Source organism: Crinia signifera, chromosome 6 (genome assembly GCF_055691185.1).
Source record: "Crinia signifera chromosome 6, ASM5569118v1, whole genome shotgun sequence".
Classification (NCBI taxonomy): Eukaryota; Metazoa; Chordata; class Amphibia; order Anura; family Myobatrachidae; genus Crinia; species Crinia signifera.
Genome location: NC_139222.1, coordinates 234,117,644 through 234,138,073, shown reverse-complemented (window position 1 = coordinate 234,138,073; position 20,430 = coordinate 234,117,644). Strand labels below are relative to the sequence as shown.

General features: G+C 45.2%; 1 protein-coding gene across 1 annotated transcript in view; it reads left to right on the top strand.

Moving 5' to 3' along the window:
- Nucleotides 1-505: 505 nt before the first annotated feature.
- IPMK (inositol polyphosphate multikinase) overlaps nucleotides 506-20,430 on the top strand; it is a 34,679-nt gene continuing 14,754 nt past the window's right edge. Inside the window, exons 1-4 of the mRNA XM_083149098.1 lie at nucleotides 506-953; nucleotides 11,325-11,410; nucleotides 11,819-11,915; nucleotides 15,492-15,664. Of these exons, the coding sequence (XP_083005224.1) occupies nucleotides 758-953; nucleotides 11,325-11,410; nucleotides 11,819-11,915; nucleotides 15,492-15,664 (552 nt within the window). The 5' untranslated portion in view covers nucleotides 506-757. The remainder of the gene's footprint in view (nucleotides 954-11,324; nucleotides 11,411-11,818; nucleotides 11,916-15,491; nucleotides 15,665-20,430) is intronic.

Sequence of the window (20,430 nt, the reverse complement as noted above, 5' to 3'; positions counted from 1 at the left end):
ATATAAGATGACACACACTAATCAAGCCATCTCCTATATAAGATGTCACACACACACACACACACACACACACACACACACACACACACACACACACACACACACACACACACACACACACACACACACACACACACACACACACACACACACTTTTACAATATATATAACACTGAAGATCCATGTTACTCATTAACCGTGTTCCCATCAGTGATATTCCATGACCATGCCTGTTATCTCTACACCACATAGTACATACACATAACCCTGGCACGTCAGCTCTGTTGTGTCATATAAACTGGAGATAAGAGTCAGCCCTTCCCTGGTGACACACAGCCGGGCAGTTGTCACCTCAGGGGTTAACAATCTCCACAGAGCCGAGCCCAGACTTCTGATTTACATAGAGATACGCCCCCACGATGTCTCCGCGCTAGGCCACGCCCACGCAGCAGCCGCTGGCACATTGACTGTACGAGCAGCTACGTGAGAGCGGCCGTGACGTCACGCAGTGGGCGGCGCCGCAGCTGGCAGAGAGAGGTAACGCGGTGACGCAGAAGGTGAAGAACCGTCTGTGTGTTCGCTTTCGCCGCTCTGTCGCTCTCTCAGCCACCGTCCGCCTGACCTGGCGATAGGGTGGCGTGTCGCCGGTCGCGACATGCGGGTGGCCGGAGCGCCGGACGGGAGGAAGGCGGAGAGCGCCCGGTGAGGGGAGACCCATCGCCACCTCGTGCAGGGGCGCCCACATCTCAGCTGCAGTATGGAGACCCAGCACCGCCACCATCACCATGGGGCCGCCGAACCGCTCACTCCGGGCAGCCAGGACCCTCACCGCCCCACCGGGGGGAGCGATCCGGACCTGCTGCGGACAGACTCCGGCCACAGCAAGTTACTGAACGGCTGCGTCCCGCTCTCGCATCAGGTGGCCGGCCATATGTATGGCAAGGATAAAGTTGGTGTGTATTGCTCACCTGCTGTCCCTTCATTCACTCTATCGCGACTATCACAGGGCCCCTGACCCTCACCTTATGCAGACTCTTGTAACGTTGCTCTCTCTCTGTGACTAGCTGTCAAGTTATACCTTATATAAAAATCATCATGCTTGTCCCACACTGCAACTCTATATACAGGGAGGAAGTATATATAATGTGTGTAATTGGAGCAATGGTTGAATGCATAGCATGACACTGAACCTATTACTTTACTTGAGAATTGCAGGTAAAATCCGAGGGGTATTGATCTAATCCACGGTTGGCTTGGGTCGCGGGCGCCTGGAGAGCCACGGTTGGCTTGGGTCGCGGGCGCCTGGAGAGCCACGGTTGGCTTGGATCCTGGGTTGTAGTGTGCAAGCGCCAGTATAAATAGTGTTGCAGGTAATACAATTACTGGGTGCCTGGCAGAACTTTAATGTTGATGCTGGCACTTTTCTAAACTTTGGTAAAGGGACAGTAACATTATTTGCCAAGCACAAGAGCTACATGTGTAATGCTACTCTGTACAGTGTATGAGTAAAACAAGGAATGTTGACCTATTGGGTGGGTATAAGATAAGGTTTGTCTGTATGAATACAGATGTGAGAGAGAAAATGTTCCCATGGTATCTGTAGGTGTGGTGCAGCATATTTTCTGCTCTTGTCAGGCTCAGAGTATATTCCTTTATGCATGAAATAGGTCATTTTTATCCACGGTATTCTTGGTAGATGTTCTTCCACTTGAACCCCCCCATAATTTCCTGTATTTATCAGGAGCTGTAGAACCTCTGGCTGTCCCATTCAGCACTGTTTGTGTCTGTCCATAGCTGGGGACGTTACACACTATTAGCCCTAATCCTTTCTATTAGACCCGGTATGTTTGGGTTCCAATTGCTGTCGTGAAACTGAGCAGCAGAAGATGATTAGCAACAACAGGAGGTTTGACTTGGACCTCAAGTCCCTTGTATGTTTTCTGGGATCTGCTGTTACCACTTTGAAGTTTCCTCCCAAACTCAATTATCAAGCCAGAACAGGCTTCCCAGGTCAAAATTCCCCGGAGTACACCAACGGGAGGAGTTTTAACCGGGACATTAATCGCCCATAAAACCTTGTCCAGATCCAATGGACCATCCCACGTTGGTTTCATCCCGATCGGTGCAGCGATGTCTCCAAATACATAACTGTACAGATAGACAGGCAGACAAATTAATTTTATATATCAGATTGTGGAGGTAATTGTTGTAATCGGAAAAGGTTATTTCATAAACTGATAATGTATACATTTTATATATTTTTTGTGTGTAAAGTTATAGCTTATTTAGTTACTGGGTGCAAACAGGGTAATTCGTGTTGTGTCTAAACTGTCATTTTGTTTAAAGTACTCTGTAAACTTTGTACTGTGAGTTTCTCTGATGCTGCATAGATCACAGTAGTGCTGACAAATCACATGACATGGCTTTAACTGCTGAGTGTAATAAGCCACAGTGGCAGGTACACCACAATGACAATTTACTGCTAACTTGTTTCAAATTTTGCCCAGTGTGCAGGCTCAGATTGCCAGAATGAACACTTTTCTACTTTTATGCATTGTAGCCTGGTGTGTTCTAGTTTGTGTACGGCATTAAGTGTTCATGTTACATACTGAGTAATCTTCCTTTCGTGTTATAGCTTACTGACTACTTAACGCCATACTGTCTTGGTTTTATTTTGCAACTAGCAGCCAAGTACAGATGTGTGGTCACTTTGCTGAAACCAGTATCGCAACAAAGCTGTTATACTACTTAAAGCATTTTAACATTGTGGGCATTATAGCTTTTTTAACATGTAAATGTTTAACGTTACATTGTAGTGTTCATTCTAGCACTCGCCATATTTGAAACCCCATGCAGTTCCTCTTCCCTGGCTGGGGTGTCACTGTCTGCTGTAGTGCTTCTAGCACAGGGTGGCCTGTATATCAGCACTGATATGCAAACCAGACCTGTGCTAGAAACACCACAGCAGGCACCAACAATCCAGACAGGGTAGAGGAACTGCATGGGTTTTCAAAGATCGTGGGTGCTAGAACGAACACTATATTGCTGGTCTACTTTTTAAAAAATGTGTGGTACTTGTGTACTATCACGGCTCCCATCTCATCCCATCTCATTGCATACCATAAGGCTTAAGATGGTATGCAATGAGATGAGATGTGCTGCGATGGGACCCGATCTTATACAATTTAAAATTGTATACCATTGTATATGGCATACGATGAGATGAGATTTTAAATTGTATAAGCACACTAATGGGTGCTTTCAAGGTCAATTGGTCCCCCTATAAGATTTTTAATTGTATAAGCACCCTAATGGGTGGTTACAATGTTAAATGCACCCCCACTATCAACGCCAACCCGAAGCGTGGCGAGCGCAGCGAGCCTGCGATGGGTGGCGGTACGCGTCCTCCGACCTTTTCATACCCCCACTATCCATGTCGGCGTGGAGTTGGTTTTTTATATAGTGTGGCGAGCGCAGCTAGCGGAGGCGGTACGCGTCCTCCGACCTTTTCATACCCCACTATCCATGTCGGCGTGGTGTTGATTTTATATAGTGTGGCGAGCGCAGCAAGCCACCGAGCCCAAAGCGTGGCGAGCACACGCGTAATACATGTAAAGTATTACGCGGGTCTCGCCACGCTTCGGGCTCGGTGGCTCGCTGCGCTCGCCACACTATATAAAATCAACTCCACGCCGACATGGATAGTGGGGGTATGAAAAGGTCGGAGGACGCGTACCGCCGTCCCTCGCTGCGCTCGCCACGCTTCGGGTTGGCGTTTATAGTGGGGGTGCATTTAACATTGTAAGCACCCATTAGGTTGCTTATACAATTAAAAATCTTATTGGGGGGCCAATTGACCTTGAAAGCACCCATTAGTGTGCTTATACAATTTAAAATCTCATCTCATCGTATGCCATATACAATGGTATACAATTTTAAATTGTATAAGATCCCATAAGATGTAAATCGTGGGAGCCGTGATAATACACAAGCATCAAATGTGTTATCTGAGAATGTATCTTAGGGGGCTATTCAATTAGTTGCTGGTTTTTCAACATTCAAAGAATTGGTGTTTTAATTAAATTGAATATATATTTGTCCTAACTACAGGCGTCTTCTACTATTTATTTTTTTAAATCATTTTTTTGCCAACACAGTGTTGCCTTTTTTCTTTTTTTAAAGTGAATGTTCATCAGTGGGAAATCATCTGAAAATGTCCGCAATTGAATAGCAAAGTCTGTTTTTTTCAGCTCAAATTGAATTCCATTTGTAAAGCTCCACGGAATATGATGCACTATATAAGAAACTGATTTTGTATTTATTTATTTACAGTCACAAAGCAATGCGACTAAAGCTGGGTACACACATTAAGATTTCTGTCCAATGTATCTGGTAATGTATGGGAGCATATGAGCATCAAACATTTGCTCCCATACACTGTAAGTCAAACAATAGGCATTCAGACAAATTGGTTTTATCCATTTTACTTATCATATTTATAGGAAGAATCTTTTTTTTGTATCCATTTTCCAGCATTTGGGAGCACAGGGTTGATCGTCATATGCTCCTACACATTACCAGGTTTTGATTCTCACCAGACAGATGAATGTTTTGTTTCACACCGGAAGAAGCCTATTTAATTGAATAGCCTTTCCACACGTTGTGGGGATTTTCGCTTAATTACCCCCAATAGAATTTGATGGCGGATGAGAAACACTTAACCCTTCTAGTCTTCCCTAGACCAGCGTAAGCACAGGAAAAGTATACAAACTGCACACAGTTAGGGCTGTGGTTGGAGTGAAACCCATGACCTCAGTAATGATAACCATTACACCATCCATACTGCCCTGAGAAACAGCTTGGCAGCTGCGGTGCTATAACTGTGTCAGGATACAGCAGAGTCCAACTTAAATCCTTTGAGTCTCCACTTGTGATTGGTGTGAGTAACTGGAGGAGGCGTAGGCTAAGATTACTAAGGGAATTGCTGGCTGTTCAGCGTTACGGGAGTGTGTAATCAGATACAATGCACCAAATATACACTAATTATGACTGCTATGAATCCAATTGCACAGTTGTAGGTGGTACAACCGGTTATGGGTCATAGGGTCGACTCAGTGAAGGTAGACATGCATTAAGTTGACCATGAAAGGATCGACAGGGCTTAGGTCGGGAGGTCGACAATGGGAATATTGACAAAAGGTCGACATGAGTTCATGTGGTTTTTTTTCTGAATGTTGACATGAACACTGGCTCACCATGCTTCGGGCACACTATTTTATTCTCCCAGTGGACGGTAGGGTATGAAATACCACCCGTCGACACAAGTCAGCTGAAAAAACCCTGTGACACTCCTGGGCCTTTTGAGTGTCTACCTACCCATTGTCGGCCTAAATCTATGTCACCCTTCATAGGGTCGACCTAGAGACTATATCCCATACGCTTTTAGGGCCTGATTCTGGTTGACTCTGTAAGCTGAGAACATTGCCCTGCCCCCTTCCTGCTGCCGATTCCACTTACTACCATACGCTGCATGGTCAGCGCCCATTGAATGATTTCCCCTGCCTTTGCAAATAAAAGTCTCAACTGACTTTTGTTTGCGGGCGCCAGGATGAAGACTGGGCAGTCGGCTGACGTTATGTGATGGCGAGAATCGTCCCGTCCGTGTACCCATGGTAATACCTTGGGGATGCCCAAAAAACGCTGGGCGTTCCCATGGCCCACTGCCCCGTCCCTCCCTGTGTAACTTGCCGCGACTGTTCGCAGTCAGGGTTTGCCCATGTGCTGAAATGCGCAAACCCTGACCATTGGTACAGGAGCAGAAATCAGATCACTACGAGTGATCCAGAATCAGCCCCTTATACCCCTTTCACACTCGCAAGAATATCCCCGGTTTTTGAGCATCCCGTGTTGATCCCAGATTCTACCCAGATCAGGACCTGGGTAGAAATCCCAGATTGCAATCCCGGGATATTCTTTGTAGACCCTTTCACACTGCGCTAAATCCCAGGTTGATGGCGGGATATTTTTGCGAATGTGAAAGGGTTACCAGTTATGTGCATGTTATGCCGTAAAATTGCCTCCCATTCCTGGTTGGGAATCCTTGTTCTAAACCAGTTTAGCACCATCAGAATCCAACACTGACCTTTTATTTGTCACAAGAATTTAAAATTAAATGGAAAGAATCTTGGGGGGAAAAAAAAAATCATGCACATTTGATATACTGTAGACATAGCAATGTTTGAGTTGTCCTATTTATGCCTGAATAAAAGCAGAGTTGTTTTGTACATGAGTTCACAAGTGTGTTTTTTTTTTTGAAGCACAAATCTGTATCCTAAAATATACTGATTGTGAAAATCCTTATAGTATTATTATAATAGGAGCGCCATAAAGTGATTGTGTACCAGATTTCCAATCAAAGGTTATTACAGTAGGTTTAGTCTTTTTTCCCTTGATGCAGTGTTATGTAAGGTTTCAGCTTTTCAATGGTGAACTGTCACAATAAATGTAGTGAAGAAAAGGATCAGCTTCATTGCTGTGTGAGCACTGGGTTGTTACACTTGTCATGTCATGAATGGCACTTGTTTACATAGTACATAATGCAGTGTCATTGAGAAAAATCCTGAACCTGCTGTAGCTAATTCTAAGGTATTAAAATATAAAGGTCTCTATTGCATTAGTGAAAGAGGTCACGTTGGTGAACATAATATGGCTGGTATCTTATTACACGTGGAAAATGACTGTATGGTGCAAATGGGCTTTTTATCCCAATCATGCTATCCAATCATAGCCTGTTTATAACATGTGGTAAATGAGTCATGTGATCACGCAAGTGATCCGGCGTAAGTGTCTGGACCCATATGTTATCTGTTAAAAAAATGATTTTTCATAACTGAGTCAGGCAAAGCAGAATCCATTCTCTCATTAACTTCATTTGAGTTTGGAAAATGAGTTAGGTGCTGATTGGCTGGTGTGTTATCACTTTACCAGGCTTAATACTGTACATCTGCCCCTTTGTCTATTACCATAGTGCTAAATTTGCAGTCAGAATTTCTTGAGAGAGATGCTTTTGGAGATCTATTAGGATCACATACATCTGATGAAATTCAAAATGATAAAGGTTTAGTTCTCCACAGGTTTCCCAGGCAGGCAGTTCTTAGCAGAATGTCAGCAGTTTACAAACAAGTTACACATCACATTAGGTATTTTACAAATGTGATGTGAATTCCTTTATAGACCAGTAATGGGGCTTCCACAGTAAAGGGGCGTACACACGGAGCAAATTTTTGCTATTTTCTAAGCAATCTGACTAGATTGCTTAGAAAGTAAGCACAGATCTCTCCGTGTGTATGCTCCAAGAGATTAAATATCTCTTACTAACTAAGATTATCACATGCTATTAGATCTTTTTAGTTCAAATTGCACCATGTGTTTGCCTTGCTATACTGAAGCATACTCCAAAATAGTATGTGCATGCAGGCATTTTTGAACTAGATCGCGTGCACTCTGTAATTGACTATTGTAGTCAAAATGGGGTGTTGTTAAAATTGCATGTAGTTCAAATCGAACCCTGTGTACAGTCCAAATCGCATAACACAAATTGTATGGCGCAAATTGCACCTAGCACACATCTCAGCATGTGTAGGCTCCATAAGTGCCAATACCCCTAAGGGCAGTTTCACACGCTCCAGTTCCTGCCGGGCGGCGAAACCCCACATGGGCAAAACCCGTATCATACACAGTAGTTAATAATGGACATGATTTGTATCCATTCACATGGGATGGCCATGGCCCAGCCGCCCGGTTGCAGCCGGATGTAACCACTGGTACACCACCATTGTAAACTTCTGTGCACGGCATGGATTCTTGGCCGTGTGGGGTTTCACTGCCTGGCGGCTGCCGGTGTGTGTGAAAGGGGGTCTACCACTAACCACTTTCACGCCTAACACATGGCAAGCTTGTCCAGCATGACTAGCCCTGTCTCTTTTTTTCTGAAAGCATTTTAAAACTAAGTGCCCGGTGTTTGCAATCAGGTGATCCTTAGACTTTTTAGTATGGTGTCTTGAGCTGTTTTACCACAGGGGATCATTTGTTCCCTTTTCTCCATTCTCTCCCACCTCTGCAGTGCAGAATTGTTTCAATATTTGAAGAACAGGTTGAGTATCCCTTATCCAAATATCTGTTATCTAAATTATTCTGAAAACTATCCATCCCAGATTTTATTGGTTAAAAGCACTACTGGGGACATCCGTAACAGCACTACTGAGGACATGATGTTTAACTGGCACTAAATATGTGCAAGAAAATGATTGCTTGGCATTCAAATTCAGTACCTGAGATAGTACACAAACTTTGTTTCATGTTTTGAAACCTTGTGTTATGCACAAACAAAATATATTTGTATGTATTTCATGTGTTTGTACAACATAAATGCAATATACCTCAAGATACATCATTGAAATAAAAAAGTATTCTGAAATACGGAATAATCCATTATCCAAAATTCTTCTGGTCCCGAACATTTTGGATAAGAGATACTCAACCTGCATGCACACACGCACGCTCGCTAAAAAGTTATACGACATCCACTTTTTTTGTCGATTTGAGCAATTCAGATTCTGTGAATAACCTGAAATGGAACAGAGGTAAGCGGTAAACTACCAAAGGCTTGGGGGGGGCGGTTAAATAATTTTTGCAATAAACTGAAATTTCAATTTCTTAGAATATACTTAGTCTGGGAGCAAGTGGTGGTCAATAATTTACAGCTGTTCTGCAGCAATGAAAAATGCTTGTCTGTGCCATGAGTCACTAGAGTGTAACACTGAAATCTGGAAGAAGGTCTCTGATTATAGAAAATTTATAGATTATTCATCACGTGGGATTTATATTTACTAAGCTGCAGTTATAGTTTATGCTTCTTGACATTTTTAGGCCCCTTTTTTTTACCCTTCAGGTAATCTCAACCCTTTTTAATCCTTATTTCTTTATAAGGATAGTCATATGCCTATCCCAAGCATGTTTAAATTATTCTACTGTCTTAGCCTCTACCACCTCTGATGGGAGGCTATTCCAATTATCCACTACCCTTTCTGTGAAGTAATTCTTTCTAACATTTCCCCTGAACCTACCTCCCTCCAGTTTCAGTGCGTGGCCTCGTGTTCTATTACTTATTTTCCTTTGAAGAAAATTTCCCTCCTGTACTATGTTAAAACCCTTGATATATTTGAAGATTTCTATCTTGTCCCCCCTTTCCCTTCTCTGCTCCAAACTATACATGTTAAGATCTTTTAGTATCTCCAATAATTGAATGGCCTCAAGGGGAATACATTTACTGGGGTAATGCAATGTCCCCTTTGATGTGCAGATTGTTGCACATTGTCCTAGTGGAAGAGTAGATGCAACTAAAGGCCCATACACACTAGAAGATTATCTTTCCAATCTGTCTGGTTCGAATGAAAATCTGGAAGTATTTGGGAGCAAATGACAATTGACCATTTACTCCTAAAAATGGAAAACAGACAAAAATAGTAATTCCAACAAATGAAATCCATTTATGCAGATGACGGCTTTTATCCATTTTGCAGCATTTAGGAGTAAATGGTTGATTGTAATTTGTTTTGAAAAATTCCAGATTTTCATTCCAACCAGCCAGATTGGAAATAATCTTCTAGTGTGATTGGGTCTTTAGGGATTGATTCAGTTATTTACACAGCTGTAAGTAATGAGCGACTAACAGAGCAATTCAACTGTTGCTACAGGTGGGTGCTAATGCTGTTGACCCCCTTATTTCTGCACATATCCTCCTGAGGTGGTGAGCAGAAATTGCCATAAAGTCTATGGGATAGATTCAATGTCCCACACTGGTGAGCTATGACGGTGAGCAGTGCCGATAGCCTACAGGTCCGTAGTCAACGGACCCCCCTGCACTCGCTGTTTCCACCTCGCTTGTTTTTTATCAGCGAGGTGGAAACAGCGAGTGTGGCCTTCAAAACGGCGATATGCAGTGGTCTTGCTGCATTAGCAGCGAACCTTGCCATTCGGGGGAAGACGGCAAGGATTCCCCTGGAACATAGAATAGGACGAGCAGTCGGCTAGTGGGTTAGACAGAGAGGATGGCTTTTTTAGATAATCCTCGACGAAAACAAGCCACCCTCACCGGCGGCATTGAATACCGCCCTATGTTGTGGGTGTCCAAATGGCAGCTTAGGAGCCCTAACCAGCACTTTAGTAGATTTACGTGACTAAACCCAGAAATTTTTGGTGCTATAAGCAGTCGCTGCTCAAAAATAAGCAAATAGCTCCACGAGGCAGCCATAAGTTAGCAAAGCACAATTGAATAGACTAGTTATCAGGCTCCCCCCTATGTTTATAGATCTGGATGTTTCTGCAAAACAATAATCCAAAGCAAATCTTAAAATACAGTACTTCATGACCTTCACCGTGCCCTGATTTATATATCCGTGGAACTCTATGGACTGATATAAAATATTCAGTGCGTACAAGATGATCTTAGGGATCTACTGTATGAGAGCTAGAATAGTTCTGCATAGGTGAATGGGGGTTAAGTCCTGTGGAAAGCACAGTGGGGCAGATGTATTAAGCTTTAACAAAAGATAAATGCAAGGGTGATAAAGAGAGATAAACATCCAGCCAATCAGCTCCTTACTGACTTTTTTTCAAACACAGCCTGTAACATGGCAGTTGGCAGGTGATTGGCTGGATGTTTATCTCTCTTTATCACACTGGAATGTATCTCTTGTTATGGCTTAATACATCTGCCCCAGTATTTGGCTATAAAGAGATGTTGAAGCTATGATTTATGACCAAAGTACTGACTGAGGACGTACCATAAGTTTATTTTTATTTTTTTTGCACACATTCAATTTATTTGAATTTCTTTATATAGTTTACATTAATTACTATTTTTACATTTTATTGCACAGAAATGTAATTGTTAACTTTGTTACCCTGAGACTGTGTAATTTTATTTGTTACTTAGTGGAGCGTGCAATTTAACCAGGGAGACACTGACTTGTATATATCTGTTATTATATCTATAGCTCTAGATATATAGGAATATCTTGAGAACCTGTGTGTACTCTCATAAGTGATGAGGGGGAACAGTGAAACACAGACTCTGGTTCCGTGTCCTCCTAGTGATGGAATAGGCCAGTGTCTCATGAATATTGCTTTATCCCACAAAAATAGCAGCTACCGACCTGGGTAGGCGATGGTGCTGTTTATCATGCTTTGTAAGATGTTTAATAGTGGCTTCCGAATGTAACACATGAAATACTTATAGTGTCTCAATGTCCTTCATATTTAAGGTATACTGCAGCATCCTGATGGGACTGTCCTAAAACAATTACAGCCTCCACCCCGTGGACCAAGAGAACTGGACTTCTATAACATGGTGAGTATGCTAGAATCAGGGTTAGGTGGTTTCAGTGGGTCTGCTAAAATCTTAATCCTCGCTTTTTTTTATTTTTTAAGGGTTTTATGTAGTAATACAAGCGGTAAGGCTTAATCATTGACTTGTTGGGGGTCCCTTTTTCCCTTTTTAGAGTTGTCCATGAACATTTGTTTTGCTACTTTCATGTCCTACGCTTGGCAAGTTAGTCAGGGATTTGAACAAAGTGAAAAGTACGTATTTTATCTATTACAGGTTTATTAGGCAGAAAATTGTCTTCACAGCTACTGTGTGTTTGTTATTTTCCCAGACAATATTTATGATCAGTCACTGTAAAACATTTCCCAGATGCTACAGCAAAATAGCCACATGTCTGCAACATTTCTTTCTAAATTCTCTTTCTTGCCACAGGTTTTCACAAGAGACTGCACTAATCCTAAACTCTGTGAACTGCAGACTTTTTTACCAAAATATTTTGGCATATGGTCACCACCAGGATCTACAAATGGTATTCTATATATATTATACCTCCTTTTATTTCTTAACTGTAACTGACCACTTGAAGCATGTTAGACATTTGGGAATACGCAGCCCTTTTAGTTATGAGTCTAGAAATTTTCTGTCAGAGCATGTGAATGAAATTAGTGCGTTTTTGTATCTGACTATCTCCTATATATTTGGCTACATCTGTCACTCAAAGTGGGTGTCTGTGTCTATAACGCTCTGTTCCTGGACTTTCCTCTTAATGTGTGATTGCCTTCATCTGTGCTGAACACCTTTCTGAGAAATTAACCTGTTTAAAACAGGTGATGGCAATCATACATTAAGGGGAAGTCTAGAAACAGAGCATTGTGTCCCTCCTGGAGAGGGTCATGTTGGGAGGTATGTGATAGAGAACCAGCCCAGTGAGCCCACAGACAGTGCCAGACACCCACTGACTTCCCATGTTGCCCAGCACTGCTACTCCACAGCCACCAGATGAGCGCCCCCCTCCCGCGATTTGCGGCAAAACCTCCCCCCCCGCGCGCCCCTCCCGCGATTCGCGGCAAAAACACCCGCTCCCCCGCGACCCCCCTACCGCGATTCGCTGCAAAAACAACCCCCCCACGACCCCTCCTGCAATTCGCGGCATAACCACCACCCCGCGACCCCCCCCTCCCGCGAATCGCGGCAAACCCTCCCCCGTGACACACCCCCCCCCCCCCGATTCGCGGAAAAAACACCCCCCCCTGCGACCTCCCTCCCGCGATTCTTTAATTTTTTAAATTTTTTCATATTCATTGTCATGTGTCAACATGGACACCGATGAAGTGGCACACTTATGTCAACATTTACATGTGTTGACCTTTCTGTGTTGATTTTTTTCTTGTGGCGATTCGCGTCACACCCCCCGCAACCCCCCCTCCGGCGATTCGTGGCACCCCGGCATCCCCCCGCGACCCCCCCCTCCCGCAATTCGCGGCAACGCCCCACCGGAACCCCCATGAACCCCAGTCTCCCGCGATTCGCGGCACCCACCCCCCGCAAATCGCGGCACCCCCCGCGATTCGCGGCAGCCCCAGGATTAAATGGCACATGCAAAACACTGGCACGGCTATGGTCGACAATGAAAAAGGTTGACATGAGTTTTTGAAGATTTATTTTTAATTTTTTTAATTTTTTCATATTCATTCTCATGTGTCGACATGGACACCAATGAAGTGCCACACTTATGTCAACATTTACATGTGTTGACCTTTCTGTGTTGATTTTTTCTTGTGGCGATTCGCGTCACACCCCCCCGCAACCCCCCCTCCCGCGATTCGCGGCACCCCCTGTGACCCCCCACCTCCCGCAATTCGCGGCAACCCCCTACCGGAACCCCTGTGAACCCCGCCCTCCCGCGATTCGCGGCACCCAACCCCGCGACCCCCCCTCCCGCAATTCGCGGCACCCCCCGTGATTCGCGGCAGCTCCAGAATTAAATTGCACATGGAAAACACTGACATGGCTATGGTCGACAATGAAAAAGGTTGACATGAGTTTTTGAAGTTTTTTTTTTTAATTTTTTGAATATTTTCATATTCATTCTCATGTGTTGACATGGACACCAATGCACCAATGAAGTGCCACACTTATGTCAACATTTACATGTGTTGACCTTTCTGTGTTGATTTTTTCTTGTGGCGATTTGCGTCACAACCCCCACTCCCGCGATTCACGGCACACACACACCTCCCCCGCGATTCTCGGCACCCCACCCCGTGAACCCCCCTCCCGTGATTCACGGCACACCCCCGCGACCCCTCCCTCCCATGATTCGCCACAACCCCCGCCCCGTAACCCCCCCTCCCGCGATTCGCGGCACCCACCCCCACGACCCCCCCTCCCGCAATTCGCGGCACCCCCCGCGATTCGCGGCAGCTCCAGAATTAAATTGCACATGGAAAACACTGACATGGCTATGGTCGACAATGAAAAAGGTTGACATGAGTTTTTGAAGTTTTTTTTTTTTTCATTTTTTGAATGTTTTCATATTCATTCTTATGTGTCGACATGGACACCAATGAAGTGCCACACTTATGTCAACATTTACATGTGTTGACCTTTCTGTGTTGATTTTTTCTTGTGGCGATTCGCGTCACACCCCCCCCACCCCCCCCGCAACCCCCACTCCCGCGATTCACGGCACACACACACCCCCCCGCGATTCTCGGCCCCCCTCCCCGTGACCCCCCCTCCTGTGATTCACGGCACACCCCCCGCGACCCCCCCTACCATGATTCGCCGCAACCCCCGCCCCCGTAACCCCCCTCCCGCGATTTGCGGCAACCCACCCCGCGACCCCCCTCCCGCGATTCTCTGCAATCCCTCCCGCGATTCGCAGCATCCACCCCCCCACAACCCCCCCTCCTGCAATTCGCGGCACCCTCCGCGACCCCCCCTCCTGCAATTCGCGGCACCCTCCGCGACCCCCCCTCCCGCGATTCGCGGACACCTAAGTTGCAATACAGGGCATCTTTCATACAATTCTAACCATATTTCTCATATACAAACGTTCACAAATTAAGGGGGCGCAGCCCCTTACGACGGTGTGAAGAGCGCCCGTAGGGCGCGATGAATCACCTAGTTTCTTAATCTTTCCATAGCTGTAAAAAAGGGCAGACAGTCCTTGCAGTATCATACTTTCCATTTTATTGTGGATTTATCATCTCTTCCAAAATCTGTTTCCCAGCTAAATAAAATGTTTCCTACCAGTGGGAAGCCACCGATAAGAGCACAGACAGATGTGTCCTCAGACACTCTTGCTGCAGTTGCATCAAATATCCCCTCTTTGGCATAGGATACGGTCATTTGATTGAAAGGTCGCCAGGGGTCTAGGTCTACGTAGGGAAAGGTCGACAGTTCAACATGGTCTAGGTTGACAGTTAAAAGGTCGACATGTGATTTTTCACTGTGTTTTTGAGCCAACGTGTTGACAGGCAGTATTTCATGCCCGACCATCCACTAGGGTGTGATGTGAGAATAGAATAGTGTGCGGAGCGTAGCGGTGCACTTTACCGTGTCCATGTCGACTGTCTACATTCGGGTAAAAAAACCCCTGAAAAACCCCATGTCGACCTTTTGACTGTCGATCTAGACAATGACCACTTAATGACCTGTCGACCTTGTTCCATGTCGACCTAGACCCCTGTCGACCTTTAGGTTGACTATACAATCCATACCCCTTTGGCATTCCATGTCCCATTCATCTGAAAATGTGTTACTCGCAATGCGTTATGACTGATGCATGTTGTCAGCACTCTCACGCCAGGCATCCTGCACTGCATGGTGTATTGAGGCTAGTTGAATGAGAACACGTCTGTGTTACCTGAAAACTTGGCATGTATTCAGATGCAATGTGTTATTTGGAAATTCACTTCCAGTAGATGCTAATTGGTTGTAGCTGGTATTATTTATTCAAATGTGCAGTTTAAACAATTAATGAAGATATGCGTAAAAAATGAAGCCTTAATTAATTGGTTGACTATTATTTTGATAGCTTAACTATATCGCAGTGCAAAGCTACAATATATGCATTAAATAACAGCTGTTTTTATTGCAGATCTATATTTAAAACTGGAAGATGTAACTCGGAAATTTAACAAGCCATGTATTATGGATGTCAAAATAGGCCAAAAGAGTTATGATCCATTTGCATCGGCTGAGAAGATTCAACAGCAAGTCAGCAAGTACCCTCTGATGGAAGAGATTGGTTTCCTGGTGTTAGGCATGAGGGTAAGGAAATGAGTCTCAGGTTTCTGTGTGTGGGTTTGTATTTCATTATTTGGAAAGAATGGTGAATACATGTTGTATGCGTGTACATATTTTGTTTTGGGTGTAGTGCAGCCAGTTGAAACGTTCAGCATTAACACTTACTTATTTACAGTTTCTTATATAGCGCAGCAGATTCCGTTGCGCTTTACCATAGTAGACAGTGATAAAACAAACTAAGTAACAACAGACAGACTTGGTGTTAAGTGGGCCCTGCTGCAAGCTTACAATCTATAGGGATATAGGGGGGGGAAACATAAGGACAGGCACCAGTAATAGCATAGCAGTCCCACCAAATTACAAGTCCAGAAGGGAAGATAAATAATACATAAGTGCCTCAGAGGGTTATGTGTGTAGAACTTAACTATGATAGGCTTTCCTGAAGAGGGGAGAGTTTGGAGGCTAGCGGAGAGGGATTCAGTATTAAATCCCGGCGTTCAGAATCCCGACGCTGGAATCCCGACTGCCGAAATCCCGACAAGGGGGGGACGTGGATCGCCCCCCCTTGCGGGCTCGCTGCGCTCGCCACACAGCGGGCACGGTGCCTCGCTACGCTCGGCACACTAATTTATTCTCCCTCCGGGGGTGTCGTGGACACCCCCGGAGGGAGAAAGTGTCAGGATTTTAGCGTTGGGATTCTGAACGCCGGGATTTACACTGCATCCCGCGGAGAGTCTTATTGTGCATGGAAGGGCATTCCATAGGATGGGAGCAGCCCGATGAAAGTGCTGTAATAGTGAATGGGAGCTAGTGATCCATGCAGAAGAGACACAGATCTTGTGTAGAGCGTAGTGGTCGAGATGGGAGATATTTTGTGATAAGTGCAGAGATATATGCTGGTGCAGTATGGTTAATAGCTTTATAAGCAAGTAGAAGTGTTTTATATTGAATACGGTAATATACAGGCAACCAATGGAGGGACTGGCAGAGCGGATCAGCTGACAATGAGCATCTTGCAAGAAAGATCAGCCTAGCAGCAGCATTTAAAATAGATTGCAGTGGCGAGAGTTTGTTCTTTAGGAGACTATTGCAATAATCAATGCGGGATATAATGAGTGCATGGATAAGAGATTTGGGTACTTGTTTCCTAGCACGGCCACAACGATTTAGATCGTTGTGGTCGGAAGATAAAAAATCGGATCGGTCGCATCGCATGCGATTTGGTCGCATACGATGCGACCGATCCGATCTGCCGATTTTTCACCCGATTTTTTTATTTTTTCACCAGATTTTTTTTAATTGCCCCCCCAAATGTTACTAAGTGTGCTAGACCCCACGATAGACGTGAACCCGAAGCGTGGCGAGCGCAGCGAGCCCGCGAGGGGCGGCGGTACGCGTCCTCCGACCTTTTCATTCCCCTACTATCCACTAGGGCGTGGAGTGAGAATATAATAGTGTGGCGAGCGCAGCGAGCCACCGAGCCCGAAGCGTGGCGAGCGCAGCGAGCCCCGCGAGGGGACGCGTATAACTTCACAGGTATACGCATCCCCTCGCGGGGCTCGCTGCGCTCGCCACGCTTCGGGCTCGGTGGCTCGCTGCGCTCGCCACACTATTCTATTCTCACTCCACGCCCTAGTGGATAGTAGGGGAATGAAAAGGTCGGAGGACGCGTACCGCCGCCCCTCGCGGGCTCGCTGCGCTCGCCACGCTTCGGGTTCACGTCTATCGTGGGGTCATGGCGGGCACATAAAAAATGTGAAATGGGTCATATTGACCCATTTCACCTTTTTTATCAATTTTCCCTATGTGAGATGGACTTAATCAAGTCCATCTCATCTTGTGCCATTATAATGGCACAAGACCGACACGATCCTCCCGATTTCAATGTTAAAAGATTTTTTAACATTGAAGTCTATGGAAAAATCGGGTCAATCGGTCGGTCGCATCGCGGCCGATTTTAATTGGTCGCGACCGACCGATTGACCCGATTTCTGTCAATCAAAGGCAAAAAAATGTAAAAAATCGGCCACATCGTGAGGATCGTGTCCCTTAATTAAGAGCCACGATCACTCACGATTGTGGCCGTTCTAGGAAACAAGTACCGAGATTTGTTAGTGTCTTGTGAGAGAGGGTCGTATTTTGGATATGTATTTTAGATGCATGTAACATGATTTGGAGACAGATTGAATGTGGAGAAAAAAAGGACAGTTCAGAGTTGAGGATGACCCCTAGGCAACAAGCTTGTGGGGTAGGGTAGATTGTCGAGTTGTCAACAGTTATAGAGATATCAGGATGGTAACTGTTCTTGGTTGGTGGGAATATAAGTAATTCCGTTTTGGAAATATTGAGGGTACTCTTTACTTAGAAGGGCGCCCATCTCGGGCATCTCGGGGATTGAATGCACTAAAAAATCGGGTGCGATCAACCGACGAGATGCCCGAGATTTCCCATAGGGAACAATGTTAAATGTCTCAATTGACCCGATTTTCCTGTTCAATGCCTCAATTGACCCAATTTTTCCATAGGAAACAATGTTAAATGGGCCACAGAGGCCAAATAGGCACCCTGAAGTGAATAATGGCCACCCGAATTGTTAACGCCACCCCACGATCAACGTCAACCCGAAGCGTGGCGAGCGCAGCGAGCCCGCGAGGGGCGGCGGTACGCGTCCTACGACCTTTTCATACCCCCACTATCCACGTCGGCGTGGAGTTGAGAATAGAAAGTGTGGCGAGCGCAGCGAGCCACCGAGCCCGAAGCGTGGCGAGCGGACGCGGATACCTTCACATGTATCCGCGTCCCCTCGCGGGCTTCACAGCTGTCCGCGTACCCTCGCGGGGCTCGCTGCGCTCGCCACGCTTCGGGCTCGGTGGCTCGCTGCGCTCGCCACACTTTCTATTCTCAACTCCACGCCGACGTGGATAGTGGGGGTATGAAAAGGTCGTAGGACGCTTACCGCCGCCCCTCGCGGGCTCGCTGCGCTCGCCACGCATCGGGTTGACGTTGATCGTGGGGTGGCGTTAACAATTCGGGTGGCCATTATACACTTCAGGGTGCCTATTTGGCCTCTGTGGCCCATTTAACATTGTTTCCTATGGAAAAATCGGGTCAATTGAGGCATTGAACAGGAAAATTGGGTCAATTGAGACATTTAACATTGTTCCCTATGGGAAATCTCGGGCATCTCGTCGATTGATCTCACCCGATTTTTTAGTGCATTCAATCCCCGAGATGCCCGAGATTTTTTACTAACGATGCCCACGATCAAAATCGTGGGCGCCCTTCTAAGTAAAGAGTACCATATTGAGTTTCAGTTGGCGAGAAGACATCCAAGATGAGATGGCAGAGAGACATTCAAAGACTCGGCCCAAAACCAATGGTGACAACTCTGGGGTTGATATATGCCAGTGGTTCCCAAACTGTGTGCCGTGGCTCCCTGGGGTGCCTCGGAACACTTGCAGGGGTGCCCCGGGTTGGTGGTCCAGGACCAATTCAAATTATTTATGGTTAATGATTAATGGGCAAAACCAGTGCTGGTGGCTGCCAATGGTAAAATGTGTACAAACAGAAGCAAATCCTGCCCTTTACCACATAACTGAACCTAAGAATTGCATATAAACCCAATCTAATAATTTTTTTGGGGGCCTAGGGGTGCCGTGAAAAAATTCTGATACTCTAGGGTGCCGGGATTCAAAAAAGATTGGGAACCTCTGATATATGCGGATGATACTGAAATATATCTAAGTGATACTGAAATCCAAAAGAGCTGATTAGTTTGACAAGAGAGGAGGTATAGATTGAGAAAAGCAGAGGACCTAAGACTGAGCCTTGCGGAACTCCAACTGATAGAGGTAGTGAAGAGGAAGTAGAGTCAGAGAAGCGAACACTGAAAGAGACATCAGATAGGTAAGATGAGGACCCGGAAAGGGCTGTATCAATAAGAACTAGGGAGTGTAATGTTTGTAAGAAAAGAGTGTGATCCACAGTGTCAAACACAGCAGAAAGATCTTGAAGAATAAGTAGTGAGTAATGGCACATGTTCAGGTGTTGGAACATTACACTAGGACCACTTTAAACAGAAGCAAGATGAGTGAATGTGTTGAGCTATTGCATGTTTTCTACACTGCACCTTTTCAATACATACTCTCTCTGTTATTCATATGAAGCTTCAGCACACACACACACACACCTTCTGGACCAGCTTCTCCCTCCAATCACACTGCAAAGCTTTGGCTATCCTTAACTATCCCTACCATTTTCAAAGTTCCTTCTATTTCTAACTAGTTACCAGCCTGTCAAAATGAATGAACAACTTAACAGTAACATCATTGACAGTGGCTGTAGGCGCCCAAATGGAGCAGCACTCGCACTGCTCCATCAGGTGCCATCTAGTGGCTGCCAGCAGGCAAAACACTTGAATTCACCCCATAGAGGGGAGGAGCAGCATTAGCTTAGCTTCATATTCTGCCATTGTTTTCCAACTCCCAATGCTTGTGCTTCCAGGGAGCTCTGGACTCAGACACTTTCAACACTTAAAATAAAGAGTATTTTTTTATTATAGGTTGTAAGGTTCATTTCCTTAAACTTTTGAAATGTAGATAGTCTAATGCACACTATTTATTCATCTTTTCTTTTGCATTGTGGTGTGTGTGTGTGTGTGTGTGTGTGTGCGTGTGTGTGTGTAGCGTCACTCGATATGTGGTTATAGGGAGCCCAAGCCCATGTTCTATCTAATTTTCCTTTTTTAAATTTTTTTTTTTTTTAATGAAAATATTTGGCATGTGAGCGCT